General features: G+C 35.1%; 2 protein-coding genes across 2 annotated transcripts; one reads left to right on the plus strand and one right to left on the minus strand.

Moving 5' to 3' along the window:
* Positions 1-375: 375 nt before the first annotated feature.
* LOC128157669 (uncharacterized) lies at positions 376-2286 on the minus strand. Its single transcript, XM_052820243.1, has one exon. The coding sequence runs from the start codon at positions 2022-2024 to the stop codon at positions 765-767; it is 1260 nt and encodes a 419-aa protein (XP_052676203.1). The 5' UTR covers positions 2025-2286; the 3' UTR covers positions 376-764.
* Positions 2287-9869: 7583 nt separating this feature from the next.
* LOC128161709 (ankyrin repeat domain-containing protein 1-like) lies at positions 9870-11596 on the plus strand. The gene is made up of 3 exons (XM_052825074.1): positions 9870-10169; positions 10447-10670; positions 10860-11596. Exons 1-3 carry the CDS (start codon positions 9910-9912, stop codon positions 11057-11059), a joined length of 684 nt encoding a protein of 227 aa, XP_052681034.1. The 5' UTR covers positions 9870-9909; the 3' UTR covers positions 11060-11596.
* The last annotated feature ends 8433 nt before the right edge of the window (positions 11597-20029 follow it).

The raw sequence follows: 20029 nt of genomic DNA on the forward strand, positions 1-20029 counted from the left end.
CTTAACTCGGGATATTTACAACAGTAAATTGAATTTTCTTGGGTAAGATACAGGACAACGAGAAAATTTTGACATTAAAGAGAGTACGTTTAGCCCCCTACTGTGTTTTGTGGGGAAAAAAAGACAAGAAATAAGGAAACATTACTACCTTCTACAGAAACCATTTCCATGAATATCAATATTCGTAACCGGATATAAACCCATGCTACGTAACATCAAAAACTCAATGCTCCAGCGTAGTGGATAAATAAATTCCGGAATACTGTATAACTTATTCAAAATAAATAAAGTAAAAAAGATGAACTGGTTTACAAGAAGATCATTAATAACAAATTAGGAAAGAAAATAAAAAAATAAAATAAAACAATATTATGATTGAAATATTCGTGCACCGTATATCGAAAAAAAAGCCGAACTTTTCGGGCACATAGTAGACACGAAGTACATATACTGATGAACCCAGGAATTGTAAATCTCAGTAGGTTCGGTAAAGACGAAAAATTTGGGTGATATATAAAATAAATATATAAATAAATAAATTTATGAAAAAAAAAACCAAAAAACAAAGCTAATGAGAAAAAAGGAACACATATGAGGTACTTCACATTTCATATATAGAAAAAGGCTTAAGTTTCCGTGCACTTAGTAATTACCTACATCTTCATAAACAGATACAACATTATAGCGTTTTTAAGAAAAATTAACCGTTTAACTGGGAATGGTTTAACACAAAAACAGTGAGCATGTCACGTTCGGGTTTATATTCAGCCTTTGTTGAGCAAGTTTTTCACAGCACTGAGTCCAACATCGCATATGTGGGTGAAACGACGAGGTCCCAGTTTGTTTCCACTGTACCATCTCGATACGACAACTAGCGCGTTTTTTATTTCGTTATCGACCAGTGTTCGTAATAGTTGTCTACCTGCTCCATGCTCCCCATCATCGTTCGAACCTTCGTGGATCGCGCCGTCTTGTCCTTCGAATCGGTAGGCGTACACGTTATGGGTAGCACTCGGTACTCCTTCCAGTCTCATGACTTCGACCAATGATCGTCTGACCTGTTTGTACGATGTGGCGTCGGTGGCGTGACCGGTGAAGCGGTTCCCGTTATCTTCTACAGAGTTACCAGCACTGAACACGGTTTTTACCTCTTCCCCTGAAATAACTTCATCGGCGGTGGGTCTGGGTCCAAGTTTGTCCCTATATACCGAGTTACTCTTGGTGAATACTAATTTGTCTCCTTTTATTCTGGTGTCTATGTTGCGCTCTGCATACTTTTGCTGTATATTGTAAAGCTGTTTCCTTTTTTCGCGCATTTCTTCAGGAAGTTGCTGTGCAACGCGGATACTTGATTTGTTTTCCTTCAGAACTTTTATGTTTTTCATAACTGTATCTTTACTTTGTTTGTCGGCAAACTGGATAAGTATAGGTCTAGGGAATTTTCTGCGGGAATCAAAGCTTCCCATTCTGTGCAGTTTCTCGATGCGCAGATTATTTACCACCGTTTCGTCTATTCCCATATCTTGTATAAATACATTTTTCAAAATCAATGGTAATTTCTCAGGATTTGTCTTTTCGGGAGCCTTTTCTTCTACACCGTTAACTATAACATTGTTTTCCATCGATCGTGATTGCAGTTCTAGAATCTGAGAATTTTGGGTATTTACTTGGGATTCTAGTCGAACGACATAGTCTCTTAACATTGCCATCTCTCGTTCCATTTTTTTTTGTTTTTGGTCAACCTCTGTAATTGTGTATAAAGTGTCATTTGCTTGTTCTTGTACACACTCTAATCTGTCATTTATTCCATCTTTCGATCTTATTTCTTTCGTTATTTCATCTATGTGTCGTCCTTGGCTATCTAATCGTAACATAAAATTAGCTAAGGTATTTTGAATGTTAGCGATGCCATTCATAATGTCCCTGATCTGAAAATCGTGTACTTTCTCGTGTTCCCCTTTTGACTCACTGGAATTTTCACCTGTTTCCATTGTATCAAGAGGACGTTTCTTTGTCTCAGGCATTTAAAGCATTGGGCGCTTAACGTGTACACTAGTAAGTTACAAAGTTGTATAGATGAGTTATGTTCACTGTTGTTTACCGTTGTACTGACCAAGCGCACTGAACTCAGGACTCAGGATTTAGAATATCATCAATCAGATTTATGAAATAACGACAATTTGTCCACAAACCACTATCAAAGTGTACTTACATATGTTTAGCTAAGATTTTTCACACTAAGTCCATTGTATTCTGTATTTTTGGTAGAATCTCTCTGCCAGAAAAAATCACTGCCCTACATGTTCACGCATGCGTAATGTAATTATTACTGTAAAAAATAACCAAAAATATTTCTCAAAAACCAATTCTGAATATATAAATATACATAACAAAATAAGTTAGTGTTATGAATCTAATGCCCTGTATAAACCTTTGTGACTGGGTATTTCGTATTTCATATTTTAGATTTAACAAGTTAATCAAATTTTATCTTTCTATTTAACCTTTCAAAACTAATTTGATTTGAAACAGTTCAATGGTTTCTTAATTATGCGAATGAAGAGAGAGAGAGAGAGAGAGAGAGAGAGAGAGAGAGAGAGAGAGAGAGAGAGAGAGAATGCGAGCTCTATCGTAAACAATGAGAACCAAAGAATGACAGCTCATCGGAAATGACTAGTACATGGATCAGGAATCAACCTCCACACCAGAAAACCACCTATTCCTTAAGAAATGTGTAACGAGGGCAAAAACCGCTGATTTCAAAGCTCGTATTACGAAATCGGACGAGTTTTCTGCACCAATTCGTGAATGAAACCATGCCAGTGGGCGTATGATCAATGGAGCTGAACCTCTGTAGGCAGTGTGTATTCAGAGATATCGTGAGTGACGGGTTGCGCAATGCCTCAATGCACCATGTCGACTGCACAGGTAAAGAGACCAAAAGGAGCTCAACTCCGCGGGGAAATACCCGTGCAGTGGGCGTTGTAAAATGGGGTTAAAAAATTTAAAAAGCATTAATTGATGATGCAATCGACGGGCATTAAAATCTGGGTAGAAAAGTGGTAATGAGGAATTTATATAACAGATAAATGTCACGTACACATTGTAGTTTGTAAGCGACGTTGGTTAAGTGCTCAAGTCACACATGCAAAAAGATTTAGGGGGGGGGGGGGGGGAACAGACCGCAGTTGTAAGCTAATCAATATGTACATGTTATATACTTTTGTGTAAAATTTACTTGAACAAAAAGATTTTTACACTGTTAACACAGTATAAATATCAACGTTGAAATCGTAAAAAAGGGAAAATAACGAATTAAGTTAAGTCATATTACTTTCCGTTAGGCAGAAGCACAAATTGCTGTTGTTATTAACTCATTTTAAGACAAGTGTTTGGAGGGGGCATTATTAAACATAGTCATTCGGATTGGATCTGAGCATGCCTGCCATCACTTTTTAATTTATTTTTTTTTAGGGGGGGGGGGGGTTAGAACAAAATACTAAAACTTATGACTTGTCTCTCGGCAGGATAAATCTACTTTGTAAGAATAGGGATGTGGCTGGCCTCTTTCTATCTACCTTGCACTTGTCAAAAAACTTTTACCAAGTTGTGGAGTCCGTTCCTATTTCAAATTACATTTTATAGATTTATGGATTCCATACGTCTCCAAGTCCGCGGGGTGGGGGTGGGGGGGGGGGGGGGGTAGGGTTGTCTTATCATGAATGCGATGCGAGTTAGTGCACACCGCCGCGAGATAGCAATGGTGAACAATGTCTCTTCTTCATCATCTTACGTTTTGTGAAAGCTTAAAAGGAAGTAAGTTATTCGTTGTTTTCCCCTATAATACAGTACTAGCATTCTATGATCCGGGTCATAAAGTGTGTATAGTTTTTACTCATGTTAGTACACTAGTACTGCCCCTTATTTACATCCTGGATGTAGTGCATTTCTTCTGACTTAATATTTTCCTTTCGTTTACACTTTAATGAACTATCCTTGGCTATAATTTATAAATTACATTTATATTGTTATGATATCTAATTTATGTTGAAATAATATTTTTTTCTTCAAAAGGTGGTAGAAATGTGAAATGAATGCCAATGCAATCCCCCCCCCCCCCCCCCCCTGCGCTCGTGTACTCCTGTATCGCCCACCACCACCACCCTAACTTCGCTTGATGAAGATTGAATTACATTGGGCATTAAAAAATATTAAGAGAGTTGTTTTAATGGGGTCAAGAAGCAAGGTTAAAATTTTATACTAAAATCTGACACAGAAAAAGAAAAGTACAGAATATTCTCCGACCGCGAACACCTCACGTTACCTGTAGACCACAGGTAAGGGCGAACATGTAGGTAATTTTAAAGTACACCTGTCATTCAGGCTCAAAATAAATACTTGATAAAACACACGAGGGCTTTTTTAGATTTACTTATCAGAAATAATATAAACAGATCAATCGATACTGTATAAGGAATATATTGGTTGTTGTCTATAGCTAGTCAATTCCCGGCATTCAAATCAATTTCACTTGAACATCGCAGTATATGTGTATTTATAGAACGGAATGGCAAGAAAAAATCCAGGAATAACTAGAGAAGGACGTTAAATAATGTCAGTGAGATCAAATTTTTTGGTGCATTTTTTAAATGTTATTTATGTCCCACTGGAGAATTTCAGCTTTCCTTAACATAAAAAAAGATACCAAAGATTTTCGATTTTTAAAAAAATCATGAAAATATACATGTACACATAAATATACATGTACACAGAAAAATATATTGTAAAAAAAAATTCGAAAGAAAATTAAGCTGGTATCGCCAATTAATAAAAAATTAAACGATTGATACAGTAAAATTTAAATAGTTGTATTTCTTTTGTGGGCACTGAACGTGTTATAAGATTATCTTTGATTCAGCAACTGTCATTTTTCAAAATGTCAATGTTACAATGTAAATAAACTACGGGATATTTCGAGTTGACGGGCCGTAGAGCTATGGAGTTCCATTAAACACTTGCAACATATCGCGCATAAAAATCATACGCTGGCTTGTGCGCCGTAAATTGCACCATTTCTGTAGCTGAACGGTACGATATGCTGAGGTGGCGGAAGCAAATTGAAAGGGGGGGGGCGGCTAGACTAATCGTCAAAAATCTTGACAAGAATTCCCAAAATCATGAAAATCCTAATCCATGGCGGGGGGGGGGGGGGGGATAGGGGGCGGCTAGTATACCCACTATGACAATTTTCAATATCACTCATAATATTTCAATCTTTTTAAGGTATATTTAGGAGCAATTTTCTTTGCTGCGAGAAAAAGTGGGGGGGGCTGAACCCCCTAGCCCCCCACCCACCCACCCACCGGTTCCGACGCCTTTGATATGTCAACCCAGATTGCCATGTAGAGCTAGAGATCCACAGCTACATGTATATTAACTGCTTTTGCAATCTTTTATTTAATCTAACCCCCCCCCCCCCTTAAAAAAACTGAACCCCTGCCCCGTGAGCAGTAGATTTCACAATTTAAGAACAGGATATTTTGGACATAATAATAAGGTATTTAGTTCGTCTCTCGCGACTGTGAACGTACAGACATTTTTACTATGTGGTCATACTGGCCCTACCCAAGGCTACAAGCGTGCTAAGCAGAGCACTGCAAATAAGGCTGTTAAATGTTACGATTTCAGAGGACTTTTCCTGGTCTACATTAACAAGTAACGTCTAATCGAATATTATCAACAATGACTGCAGAGACAAATGTCGTCTTGTGTTGCAATCATGGTTATATTACATGTATTATTATTGGGTTTTTTTTTCATTGTATGTGCTACATGATGCCCTTGATTGATGGATAAGCATGAATATTTATCCCTTTATGCTCACAAATAACGAGTGTAAACGGGTCATATCTACTCATTGTTTTTCAAATTGCTTTGAAATACCAGTATATGAGACCACGCTATAGTCAATAAAAGTTTCATTATATTTGGATCACAAAGTACCTGTGGCTGTAGACTGGCGACATTTTAATTCCTGGTAAAGCCACCGTACGTCTTACTGGGAAAACTGGCGATCCCAAATTCACAAAATAGAACTAAATCATACTATCTGATAATTTGTTCAGCAGATTCGATAAAGTCCATGAAATGTTAGATAACAATTAAACCTCAAAACCTAATAATAATTTATATATCTCTGCATTATATTCCATAAGGAGAACACTGAAACTTATACGTGAAACTAATGAGTCGATGATTTCAATTGCGGTTCATAGTACGCATTGATAAGTGATGGTGTTAGAATAATTTCAATTTTATGGCATGTACTAATCGAATGTCTCTTCCTTTGACTTTCCATTGAAAGTCTGGCAAGCAAAAAAATCTGATGATCGACGTTCGTGTTTAGAACAAATCCTTGCGGAGCTATATGATGAGCGTTGTCTTCAGCAAAAAAAAAAACCCCTCTTTCCGGTAGATCAAATAAACAAATACGCCAATATGACCACTGTATTTTATCGCGCAACCACATTTTTATTTGTATGAATGGAATTCGTAAAGAACGGTTTAGGCAATTTTTTTTTTTTTAAGGGAGGGGGTGTTTTGACAATTTTTTTCTATTTGAACAATTATCTGATAATCTAAATCTAAATCAAAAAAGATTAAAAACGAGAGGAAAGTCGTAAATGAGTATACTTTTTTAAAACTTTTTAAAACAAACCTTTTTTATTTATTCGTTCATGGAAAAAGTTATACAAAACCTAAAAAAATTCAAAAATGCGAAATATCTCATCTTGGAGTTTCCAGTCTTTTTTATTCGAATGGCAGTTTACCGGCAGCTTAACAAATTGATGAGTGTATTATAATTAGGAGGATGTAGATTTGTCATCCGAACCGATTGGGGTTCTATTGCGCCAATAAGCTAACTTGACATTTCATAACTTCGCTATTTTGGATCAGTGTACAGAATAAATTGGTTTCAAATAAAAAGGGTTGTCGGGATATAGTTTTCTATTAAATATAGTTTTAATTGTCATCACAGATGAATTATTCCTGAATGCACACATCATACAAAAATGAAAATAAACGCACGGACCGTCTGTTGTTAAAACTGCCCTAAAAGCTTTTGGTTTCGCCGTCAGCTGATAAAACAGTCCTACAATTTTTGGGTTTCGTTTCCCGATACCACACGGAAACCGATCCGTGGTTGGAACATAGCTGATCACGTGACTATGTTTACGGGAAGCCATGTACCATATTGCAGGCAGTGAAAAGCTGGGTGACAACATTTAAATGTGATCTGTTCCGTGAGCTAAAATAGGTTTCGACAATTGTTGATTAATAAAAAATAAAATGCTGATGAGACACAACTTGGTTACGGAGAAATACTAATTGTTAAGCAGTATTTATCGTTTGTCTCTCTGTTATCAGCGTGTCTGTCTGGCCGTACACCTATCGAATGGTTAACTACTGTCCCTGTGTTGGTACATCGATATTCCTCTATCCATGCATTTCGTAATTATAAAAATTAATTTATTGTCGACACTATGAACTGTCATGATCATCTGTTATGCATGATTTATGAAACGTGTATAAAAAGTTCATTTTTAATGAGTTCACTAACAAGTGTATTTTGATTTCATTATACCTTCATTACCAATCGGAACCCTGCATTGACGCGTGTGAATGGATACTGATAAAGACAAGCAAATCATAAATGCACGTACTGTAATCAGGTTTAATGAATAGAAGTGCATGTGCATATATTTAAAAAAAATGATAGTCTAAATAAATAGAACTGCAAACATGTACAATATGACAGTCTAAATCAATAGAAGAGGCTGGTTGAAAGTCTCCAGTCATATCAAGCTATTACACGTCGCATGTTCCTCAAGCATTTTTTTTCATTGTTCAATACAAAAGTCACTTTCATTTATCTGAGAAATTTACCACCCATAATCGTTAATCCCTTGCTAAAGGGTTGACCAGAATATCTTCCAATTATATAAAAGTTTATAAAGTTTTAAAACAGCTGTTTATCCTGAAAGTATTTGAGCGGTGTATTTTCATAAACAGTAAGAGTTTTAAATAGACTGCAGTATATATAGTGCATACATTTTCCCGAAACCAAACTTAGCTTACAGAGTCAGTATGCCGTGTAATCCTCAAATCCGAAACTGACCAGGAAGAGGGGCCGCGGTGAACAAGGACTGATTGACACGAGCGAGGACATTTCCAAGAAGTATCTGATTGCAGCCAATGTTTCCATTGGAGGCTCGTCCTCTACATACCGCGTCGGATAGTTTTGAACTAAGGGACCCCAATAGTTTAATTCACCTTTAAACGACACGTGATCAAAAGAACCGCACAAGTCCAAAGTTTTCTATCTCAACCTATGTCTTACCGTATTTTAGGAAAGTGCGAAGCAATCATTTCTAATCAAACGACTCCGGTATAAACAAACAACTTGATGATTATATCACACAGCTAAATCAATAGTTCTTTTCTTCCGTGTTGTAAAGAGAACGGGAATTTATGGCGGGAAATCGATCGCTGGTCGTCTGCCTCTCTCTCTCTCTCTCTCTCTCTCTCTCTCTCTCGTTGGTGATGGCAGACACAGTCCGTTCGCTGAACATCCAGGAAGTAGCATTCTGTGACAAAAGAGCGCCGACAGCGACATCAATTATGTTTGGAAAACAAGACACTTTCTCAACAAATTATCATTGATAGTTTTAGATCTGCGATGCTTTTAACACGAAGAGGGTGTTTTTTTCCCTTCCTAAATGAAGTTATTATTGAAAACAAAATCTGAAATTTTATCGAATTGCAGAAACTTTGAAATCCACCTAAAAATTCTTCATTAAGTCAAAATTTTGCCCTATATCAATTTTACATGGAATTCATGTATCTAAACCCTAATCATTCTTAGTTGTAAAAAATACTTTTTTTTTCTTTTTTAACATTAATATTTGTCCCATACAACTCTGTTCAAGTTAAATCGTGTGCAACGGAGTAAGAATAAGAACATACAATCCCAATCTGATTAAATCAGATCTTTGATCCGCTCCAACAAATTCGCTGTACAGCGACTATCAGAGGAATGTCGGAGGGTAACCAAGATCTTATTTTAATCAGATCGATAAAATCAATGTATTCTATGAAATATATGGATCTCTTAAAATAATTCTATATTATCAAATATTTCTATTATCGATTCTGGGTATTTTTTTTATACTTGATGTTATTCCAGATATGATATTAATTAATTTATATAAACACCCGTGAAAACAAAATAAATTATTTTTATTTAAAGACCAGGGTTTTTTTTTTCAAAGTGATTATTCAGCAAGGTACTAGCATTTTTCTTTCTGTCACTGTTGATTTCATTCACAAATCTGAGTGGATCTACAAATAAACACTTAACCACGGACCGATGATTTATTATGATTTCTTAAAAGCAGCATTTCTGGACTAATTTGCATACTATTAACGTTTTTGTCAGTACATGGAAACCCAGGAGGACTCTGGAATATTCTACGTCAGATCAAACACGTAGAGTCGGGAATCACGGTCATATATAATTATATATATATACTTTGTACCTTATGGAAGTTGAATTGCCGACCTTTCGCGCCTATGTTGATACATTGGAGGACTATTTGTTCAATTATGCATTTTACCACAAGAGCTGAGAGGTTTGTATTATGCCGTCCTCTCACTTGTAAGAGGTGTCTTGTGTATTACGGCGTATTGACATTCTATATCTGTGACCCAGATTTCCTCGCTTTTCATTGGACAAAGGTACAACGAATGAATATCGTAAAGCGAGTCCCCGCCTACCACGATATATAAGTATACCTAAAAGCCGGTACGAATAGTTTACATTGTAGTAAAAGAACGAGAGAGAGCGAAATGGCTATATCATTAATTGAAGCAATTCGAAGTGGGGATGTTACACTCGCCAAAAAATTATTAGCACAGAGGAAATTTACATGTTTGAACTCGCAGACGGCCAGAAATGATGGGACTGCACTGTACTGGGCCTGCTGCCTGGGGTATTTAGAGCTGGCCCGGTCCCTCCTGGAACAAGGGGCTAACCCCAACACCCTCACCGCCTGGAGGGGCTCCCCCCTACATGCAGCCTGTGACAATGACCAGTTCGATGTTGCACAGTGAGTTCTTTTCCATGCTTGCTTATTTGAAACAAAATATGACAAGATTTTTTTTTTTATGATTTATTAATTTCATTGAAATTATTGTTTGCATTTATTAATTTTGATATTGCTATCGAATTATTCATCTCCTTAATCACATCAAAATTTTATGAATTTTCTGCAAATATTTTAATTGTTAAAATTTAGCAAGTGGGAACTGAAAATGTAAATAGGCTAATGCAAAATGTAAATGAATTTAAGACTCTCCTTAACAGTTGTTGTTCTTGTTTTACAGATTGTTGATGAAGTTCGGAGCTAACGTGAACCAGCAAACCAAGAGTGGGGACACACCGTGCCACCTAGCGGCGTACCGCGGCTACTCCCTGATCGTCCAGCTACTGGTGGAGGGGGGTGCCTCCCTCAGGGTGGTCAACAATAAATGCAGGACACCTCTGGAAGACGCCCAAAGCAGGGGCCACACCGAGATCGTCAGATACATCTCAGCTGTCAACAAAATCCGTAAGTATTTTCGCAATTTGTCAAAAATTTCCCCAATATGCATGTACTTTAAAAAAATTATTTATTATATTTTTTTGGAATTCTTTTAATTATTTGATTATCTGAATCATTGATTCACTCATTCATACAATTATTCGGCTATTTATTTGATTTTAAGAAAACTAATTTTTTTATTTCTTTACTCCCCAGGCTCTGAACCTTACAGAAGGACAGACTGGGAGTCCCAGATCACCTCATCCATGCAAAAAATGCACATGTTCCCGAGTGACAACGGCAACGGTTACTACTGGGCAGAAAATCCCGACCATTTCTCAGTTCAATCCGAAAACAATTTATCGCTTTTGTCCCACAAGGAATCTCCATCAAAAATGACCTTCCGGAATCTTTAACCGTTCCTGATTTGATTTCTATGAAAACATTGGAGCGGATTTGTGCCTGGCACCGGTGAAGAGCCGCGCAATCCTCGGATCTGTATTGGATATAGTTATTTAATTGTGGAAAACGAGATTGTGAACTGGGCGGTGATTGGTCGATTTTTCCAATCCATTTCCTGGTCGGAGAGAGTGATTTATCGCGACAGAACATAATATACATACATGAGTATATATAAAGGCCATTGATTATTTTACTAGATCTCGGATCGAGACGTCGCTGCGCAACAAGAGTACTCCAAGTAACACTGGGTACATACTGACTGTTAAAGTTGTTGTTACTGAATGGTGCTACCTTTTACTCTCATTCACGAAAAGTCCCTGATATTGTCTGTTATTTATATATTGTATATGAAGCCATCGTCTTTCAATGTGTACATTCTAAGTCGTCACAATTCCTTTTTTTATGTTGAGCTGTGGTGTGCATCTAGCGCACGCACAAAGTTGTTGTTATATTTTCTATATTGTTATCCGTGATAAAATCTTTTAAAAGAACTGTTTTCTTCCTTTTTTTCTATATAGACAATTTAGAGAAATAGCATCTAACCTATACTTTTTATTTACTCGTTCTAATGAGGAGAAATGCGGAATGATATTAATGACATACCAAACTTTACTTGGATGTCAAAACATATTTAAAAAAACCCCAAAAAACTACACCCAAAATATTTGTAAACTTATGACTGTCAAGAGATAACCCATGTTTTCACGAACATATCAGTCTTTACTTTGATGTCAAATAAACACATGAAATCACACATGTATACACATACACACAAAGAAAAACAATACCACGAGATTTATTTTCATAACCGGCTAATACTGTCTTTGCTAATTTCATTTTTATTTCACCTGTGTCATAGGTTTGACAAGATGGCCTATTAACACGGGCTAATGAGCGAATATGTCAAATTTCTCCTTAATTCAGTGAAACAATGAACATTTAATTATTACCAGTTACCTCATTACATCTTAAAAAAAAAAACCGGAAGTAATGAATAAACTATAGAAGCCGGTGATACATCTCTAGTAGTCAGATAACATTATGTACATTTTGACCTATTTTTATGACGCGTTGACAGTAAACAGGTTATATACGTCATATGTATAAGATCCTATCAAAATAATCTGTTGACACTCCGTCAACTTGTTTACGAGCCGAGAACAAATATAATCCCCCTCGACCGTCCACAAGCATATTTTATGAATATTTGTGTTCTTTATCACAAAAAGAACGTAAAATTGATATCTTCGTTTGGTGGCGACTAATCTGCATTTAATGAAGGTAAATATTTACCCTATTCGAAGCAGCAATGCAGTAAAACTGGAGTGTTTCTGAATCTTGATATTTCCAACATGACAAACAATAATTTTAAAAGAAAAAAGTAGAAATACCGCACCCCCTCCAACTCCCAACCCTGCCCCCACACACTTTAAATACCACTAAGAACTGGCCTGTATGCATACATTGGAAGGATGGAAGCCCGTAATTTTTACAAATGTATTACTGAACTTACGTACATCAACGTTATACCGGATAATCATGCATACGTGTTCACCTGATTTTATTAAACCATGTAATAGCGAAATAAATTCAAAACATTATATTTACATCCACCAAATATAATTCCCTATATCTTACGGAAATTGATTGTACATTCATAGCTCTGTAAAAAACTGACAGGACTGAAATCTACACGCTCCTTTAATCGATTGGTTGAGACCTTCAGCAACCTAAGATGATACATCGTTGTACAAAGACAGAAATATTGCCTGTGTAATTATCTGAACAATAAAATGCTTGTGGTTCATACAGGTTATGAAGGTAGCGATCACTGCATAAAACAATTAAATAGATAAATAAATAACCTGCTAATGAGGGTAATGTACTTTGATTCTGCAATGTCGCCACCTTCACGAAATACAAAATTGTCACTGTTTGATACATATATTGGTAGCATAGTACATTATGGTTGTGAATTATGGGGACAGCACCCAGCAAGTGAATTAGAAAGTATACATTTAGATTTTTGTAAGAAATTATTATGTGTTAAGAAAAGTGTTACATCAATGATGGTATATTTTGAATTGGGGCGTAAACCACTGCTGTTGGATAGAAAATATATAAAATGTTGAAATATTGGATAAAATTAAAGAATAGTGATAATTGTATTTTAAGCAATATATACCAAGATATGGTAAATGAATGTGAAACACAGTTAGCCTCTAATTGTTGGCTCTCAAGCATAAAACAATTGATAAACAATTTAGGTTTTGTATATATATATATGGAACTGTAAAGAACAATTTAATGAACATGTATTCCTACTCGAAGTGAAGCAGAGGTTGACCGATATGTTTATACAAGAAGGTCATGGCTACTTTGAAAATTCTCCCAAATGTATAATATATAAGCACTTATGTAATAATTGTGAAGTACACGAATATTTAACAAAACCAATACCAACTGTATATGTACAATTTATAAGTAAATACCATTTATCCCTTCATCAACTCGAGATTGAGCGTGGCAGATTTTATAATATCCATAGAAATGAGAGAGTTTGTAAACTATGTTCACTATCACAGATTGAAGATGTGTTTCATTTGATTTTATTATGTCCATTTTATAAGGAAATAAGAAAGTTGTATTAAAAAAATATTATTATGAAAAGCCTTCTATCTTTAAACTTATTCAATTACTTTCAACAAAGAATATCAAAGAATTGTGCAATTTGGGAAAATACCTATGTAAATACTCAAAATTACAATAAAATTATAATTATTGTTTTTGTTATACTCTTCATTATCCTGTTTTTTGTCATGTACATTTTGCACACTGCTATGTGCACACGCGGTCTAACACAAGATTATAATGTTGTTGTTGTTGTTGTTGTTGTTGTTGTTTTTGTTTTTTTGGTTTGTTTGTTTTTTTGGTTTGTTTTTTTTGGGTTTTTTTAAATGTCACCATATGTTTGTGTACTTTACTTATGTTTATATGTTAAACCTCTGAATCGTATGGTTCTTGGTAATAAACAATACAATGACCCGTATGAATCACCAAAGAAAGCATTTTATTGTTTAAATAATTACACAGGCAATATATTTGTATTTGTATTACGAAGTAGTCTGTAGTCTGTCAGTCGGATGGTCCACCATGAGTTTCAACTTAAATAACTCTTTTATAATCCTTATATATGTGTGTGTTGGTTTTTTGGGGTTTTTTTGTACCTCTGGCCCGATTCATAGGTATATTGTAATGTTATATCTGCCCTCATGTACCACATGTTTAAAATTGTTTGGAGCGAATAAATTAACTGAAATGATTTATAATATGATAAATAATGTAATTAAAGACTTTATCCTCAAAAAAGGGAAGTAAAGTTTAAATAAATGACTAGGTGTTCCTCTGGTGTACTGGTCCCTTTGTAATACTTTTTATGCTATCCATTAAATCAATTATCCAGAAGTAATCTAATTTGCTCTTGCAAATCAAATTGTGAGCTAGAATTAGTCAATTCAAGTAATATTGTATAATATCAGACAAAAGTTTGAAAAGGTTATTTTTCAATTAAACCCGGCACCAGTCAGCGTACAATGTACTGTGTATGTTACGGTAGTTTTACGAAAAAAGGCCGCACATTGAATATTTTGCATAAGCTTTATACCTTTTGCAAGTTTATTAAAATAAACATTTCAATCGATCATGAACGAATCCAGAATTTTCCCTGTGGGTGTCTTAAGAAGATATATATATATATATATATATATATATATATATATATATATATATATATATATATATATATATATATATATATATATATATACACACCGGTATCAACACTAAATCCTGGAACCGCCACTGGTGCAGACACTAGGTACGGACTTCAGTTAAATAGATTTAAAAATTAAGTTAATTGATTAGACGCTACAGTCTTAAAGGGACTTGGACACGATTTGACTTAAAATTTTCAAATCTTATTTTTCCATTTTCAATGTTTATGCTGATAAAAATAGAAGTTAATAATGCTATGTCAAAATTTGAAAGTCAAATATCAAGTTATAAGCAAGTTACAGAGTTCGTAATTCTTTGTTTTGTAAACAAAGCTCGAATATTGTCATTTTTACATATGCGTTGTATTAGTGTAAGTTTCAATCAAATGTATCTTTCTTTTGTTGATAATAGTATTTATAAAGATATTGAATTAGTTTAAATTGTTTTTACATGTCATTTTGTCTAAGAAATGGTAATTCTCTACATTACATTTTTTGTAAACAACTATAAGACTCGAGCTTTGTTTACATAACAACCGATTCTTACCTCTGTATCTCGCCCGTAACTTGATTTTAACATTCAATATTTTGGTCAATCATTTAAATGCACCAGTAAACCATTTTATACACAAAAAATAAAATTTTTGATCACAAATCGTGTCCAAGTCCCTTTAATACGTTTGAGTTGACTTTCGTGATGCGGGGATTATATGAGTTTCAAATTATTTACATATACGAGATTAAGTATCATAATGATATATATTTATACAATATATATGAACAAGTCTATGTATTTGTTTTCTGTCATTTCTTTTCTAACTTCTTTTCCAGTTACTCAAGACGTGTAGATGTTGGTTTAAACAGGAGCGAATTGAATCAGAACAGATTGAAGATGAGTAATACTAAGTACTAAGTGTGTATTTCTTAGGAATAACTTTTATCAAAAACACCCATGTTAAAATTCCCACACTACCAAGAAAATACGCTAAAATGTTGCAGGTTGTTGACAAAAATAATAATACACAGTCATGTATGATTGCGTATTCGTCACAAAAGTTTATGACTTTGCATGCTTTCTTTCAGTTCTCATCTATCATTATAATACTTACAAACAAGTGGCGTTATATAGGATTAAACCGTTGTTCGTCAAAAAAAGTAAACGCTCATCCCACTCAAATAGATTTCTGAAGTATATCATGGAATCAACATTAAAACTTGAATAAGCTTTCTTTTCCACCCTTGATAAGGAACCCAATTTCCGTACATTGACTTATAGTGCGGGTCCAGCTGCACCGAGTGCCCTGATGGCCCCACCCCCAATACATCGTAGTGTGTGGGTCCAGCTGCACCGAGTACCCTGATGGCCCCCTCCCCCAATACACCGTACATTGACTCATTGCTACAAAGCCTCTTATTCATTGAAATCCAAGTTTCGCTTTCAATTTCACTGATATCTATTTTGACACACGATATTGCATGAAGTGTGTGGTGGTTAAGTAGGTCACCTCGAGGGTGGGTGGGTTGAGGAGTGCGCGTATATAGTCACATACTATAACGATCATTTTGAAGTCGTCAGTCAAGCGGCTTTTTCATTCATGACGACTTTGAGCATCATTCCATGATTTACAAGTATATATGTATATCTGTTTATAGAAAATCTTTGAAGTTGCGGATCATGAAATCAAAATAGTTACAACAAAAATACTTTCTTGGGTGACCTTGTTACAAAATTCGACGAACCCCAGTGTGTTAAATTTATCAGCAACAAGATAATTACTGTATAACCACGATAGTACGCAAAAACCATTGCCTCCACAAAAATCAAATCGAACAAAACCCTGAAAACCAAAGCACAACATTTATCATTACAATTAATTACTGTCTTTTATTGATTTTGGTATTTATATATCCAGATTAAAGGTATATCTAATGCATGTACTATCTTTATGCAATAATCATTCAATATCATGACTAACAAGTAAAGTTGCAGAATATGCGAAACGCATCATCATATAAAACGGTAAGTTCAGTTTCCGATCTATGGTATTTAGTATTGACGTCACTGTCACTTTTATGGTAGCGTTAATAAGTATATAAACACAGCCTCTTGTTTTGATGTGAACTATAAATATAGAAACCTTGGATACCACAGGTAGTATACACGTTCATTATGCTATAACACTAGATAAGTATATGATGTGAGTGTCCACCGACAGACACAAGTTTGCAGTCCAACCATTCCAGACGTGTTCGATGGGTGTTTCTTCAGAGGAAGGAGACGGTAACAGCAAGAACAGGAACCGGATCTAGAATTTGCTGAAAGTCAGTCCCAGGTTACTGTTTCCGCCACTTTTTGACGATATTTAGCAAACACACAAAACTTGTCAAAGATGTACATGTACAATTGAAATCAATATAAAGGGATGGGGGGGGGGGGGGCATTTCTCCCAATCTCTATTTGCCCATTTAAATTGCCAATAAGGAATAAATAATTTTTACGATGATTTATATAAATACACGAAATCTGAAAAAACTGACGTCTTCTCTCAAATCAGAAGTGTCTCGGAACACCTCGCATCATTTTTCAATCATTCAAAAACGTTCACGTATATATCACACTACAAGACTGAAATAGTTTGCAATTCAGAATCCCTGAAGACAAACCCGAACTCTAACACGCTCTAAAGAAGTATTCATTCTATCAAGTATTATAGAAAGTTTCAGAACCCAAAGACACGACACGCATACAGTCCACCAAAACGTCTCAACAGATCAAAGAGCTTGCTCCAGATTGGAGAAGTTAGTAAATATTGCGCGTAGAAGACCCTAATATTCGCCAAACTTTCGAAAATTTCCGAAATTATGAATTATGGTTATTTGTTATTTGTGTGTTTGTTTGTTTTTGGTTTGTTTTGTGTTGTTTTGTTTTGGGGGTTTTTTTTGTTTACTTAATTTTGTATTTATGTATGTATTCATTGTGCGGTTCTGTCACCGTTTCCTAGGCGTCACTTTTTCACGTCACTTCCTGGCGCGGTATAATTTTCGTATTTTACTACACGTTCAACAACACATCAAATACTGTTCAAAGAAGCTTATTTGTTTCCGGGGATATACTCAAAGATTCCTGTTGTCTGAGCTTGTCTACGTGAATTAATCATTGACTATCAATTTGAAACTACCTTAAACATTGTACAATATAGGATCATTGCACAAGATCTCTCTCTCTCTCTCTCTCTCTCTCTCTCTCTCTCTCTCTCTCTCTCTCTCTCTCTCTCTCTCTAGCAATGTAAAAAAAACTTGTAAGATCTCCATATGGAGACGTTGTAAAATCTCAAATAGTAGAGTGTGGAGATTGTTTTACGTTGGGTTGTGGGTGGGCGATCCGCTTTAACGGTATGTGATCCAAGTGCAATAACTCGAAAATTTCAACAGCATCCATCAGGGCAACAAATAACTCACATGAATGAATCTAAATAACAAAGTAAACATAATACTTTTTTCCAAATGAAGAAACCCCGAATACGGCATGACTCAAGTTATTTTCTCTGATATTTCATTCAGACAAACCAAAGTCAAGACACGCGGTTTCTGATATCCATGAAAGCAAAATTTTGATTTCTGATAAATTAATCAGATATTTTGTTAAAATTTTAACCCTGCTCAGAGAAAGCTGGCTAAATGCACTGATAGATAAATATTACGGGAATTATTTGATTGACTTAAAGTATTGATATTCTGACAGCCAAAATTAACAAAATTTAATATGTACTCCTTTAAAACACAATTGTTTGTATTCTGAGGCACAATGATCTAAGGACGCCGAACAATAACAGTTATTTCTTCTACACTCGACGTCCAGAATACGACTACTGTTTTGTTTTTTTGTCTTTGACGTTCAATGGTCTGAGGATATCAAAATATATCTGTTATTTTGGGGTGGGTTTTTTTTATTTTTACATTTATTGATCTGAGGACCTCCAAAAGGTAACAGTTATTTCTGTTGTATTTGATGTTAAATGACATGAGGATGTTAAATGACTTGAGGATGTTAAATGACTCGAGGATATCAGGAATGCAACCGTTATTTCTGTTGTTTTTTATAGTATTACTTAATGTTCTGAGGACATCCAAAATGTAACCGTTAATTTGACACAACGATCTGTGAACGTTTAAGGTGGGTCCCTACACCTTAAAACATTTTTTTCTCAAACAAGCAGAAAAGGATGTTATCATGAAAGATAGTATTATGCATAAAAAGTAACTCAAATATTCAAAGAATAAGCAATTTGTATTTTAAAACATGACTTTCTAAAAATTAATTTTATAAATAACGACAAAAGCCTCAGGCGGACTTCAGCTCGAATTCTGCGATACGCTAACCACTACGCTATGATGATATTCAATCAAATTGTTCGAAAAAATATTTTCACAAAACAGTTAAATCGCCATATTGTGACGTAGTGTCATGAAAAGTATCATCCTTGATGTAGTGAGATACCCGGTACCTTAATCGTGTACAAATGTCAAGCGGATCATTTCTAACATATTTTTTTTTTAAATTCTCTGATCTTATTCTGTTTTGATATATCAACAGAAACAGATATCGTGAGATTTGGAGCAGACAGATCAAGTTGAGCTTCCATTGGTTATTATTGTGCCCAATCGTCGCCATGTTTCCAATGGAGGGTTCACAGTTACACTCGGTACATATGTTGTGATCCTTCTGTGGTTGTTCTACTCAAATAGAATGACGAACAAGAAATCTGAGATTTAATCGTATTTAACATTCCAGGTCAAACTCAAAAAAGGAAATAACAAGCGTCGGTATCCTGCTCAGCGTTCTCACCTTATTTCTGTAAATCAAACCCTAGGTTAGTAGCAGCTTCTCACTCGTCAAAAAAATCAGAGAATTTAATTTTATCAATTTTGATTCTCATTCAGATTTTTTTTTCTATTTATGATATACTATGACATACATCTTCATTGGAAAAAACCCTTTTGTTCGAACATTTTCATTAAGAAGAGCCATTTTCATCTTGTTAGTACTTAATGTTTTGAGGTTTCAGCAACAATCCTGTTTGGGTTAGAGATTATTATTATCGAAACTAGGACACGATTCTAATTTGATACAGCTATCCAAAAAGGTGAAGA

Source organism: Crassostrea angulata, chromosome 8 (assembly GCF_025612915.1).
Source record: "Crassostrea angulata isolate pt1a10 chromosome 8, ASM2561291v2, whole genome shotgun sequence".
Taxonomy (NCBI): domain Eukaryota; kingdom Metazoa; phylum Mollusca; class Bivalvia; order Ostreida; family Ostreidae; genus Magallana; species Magallana angulata.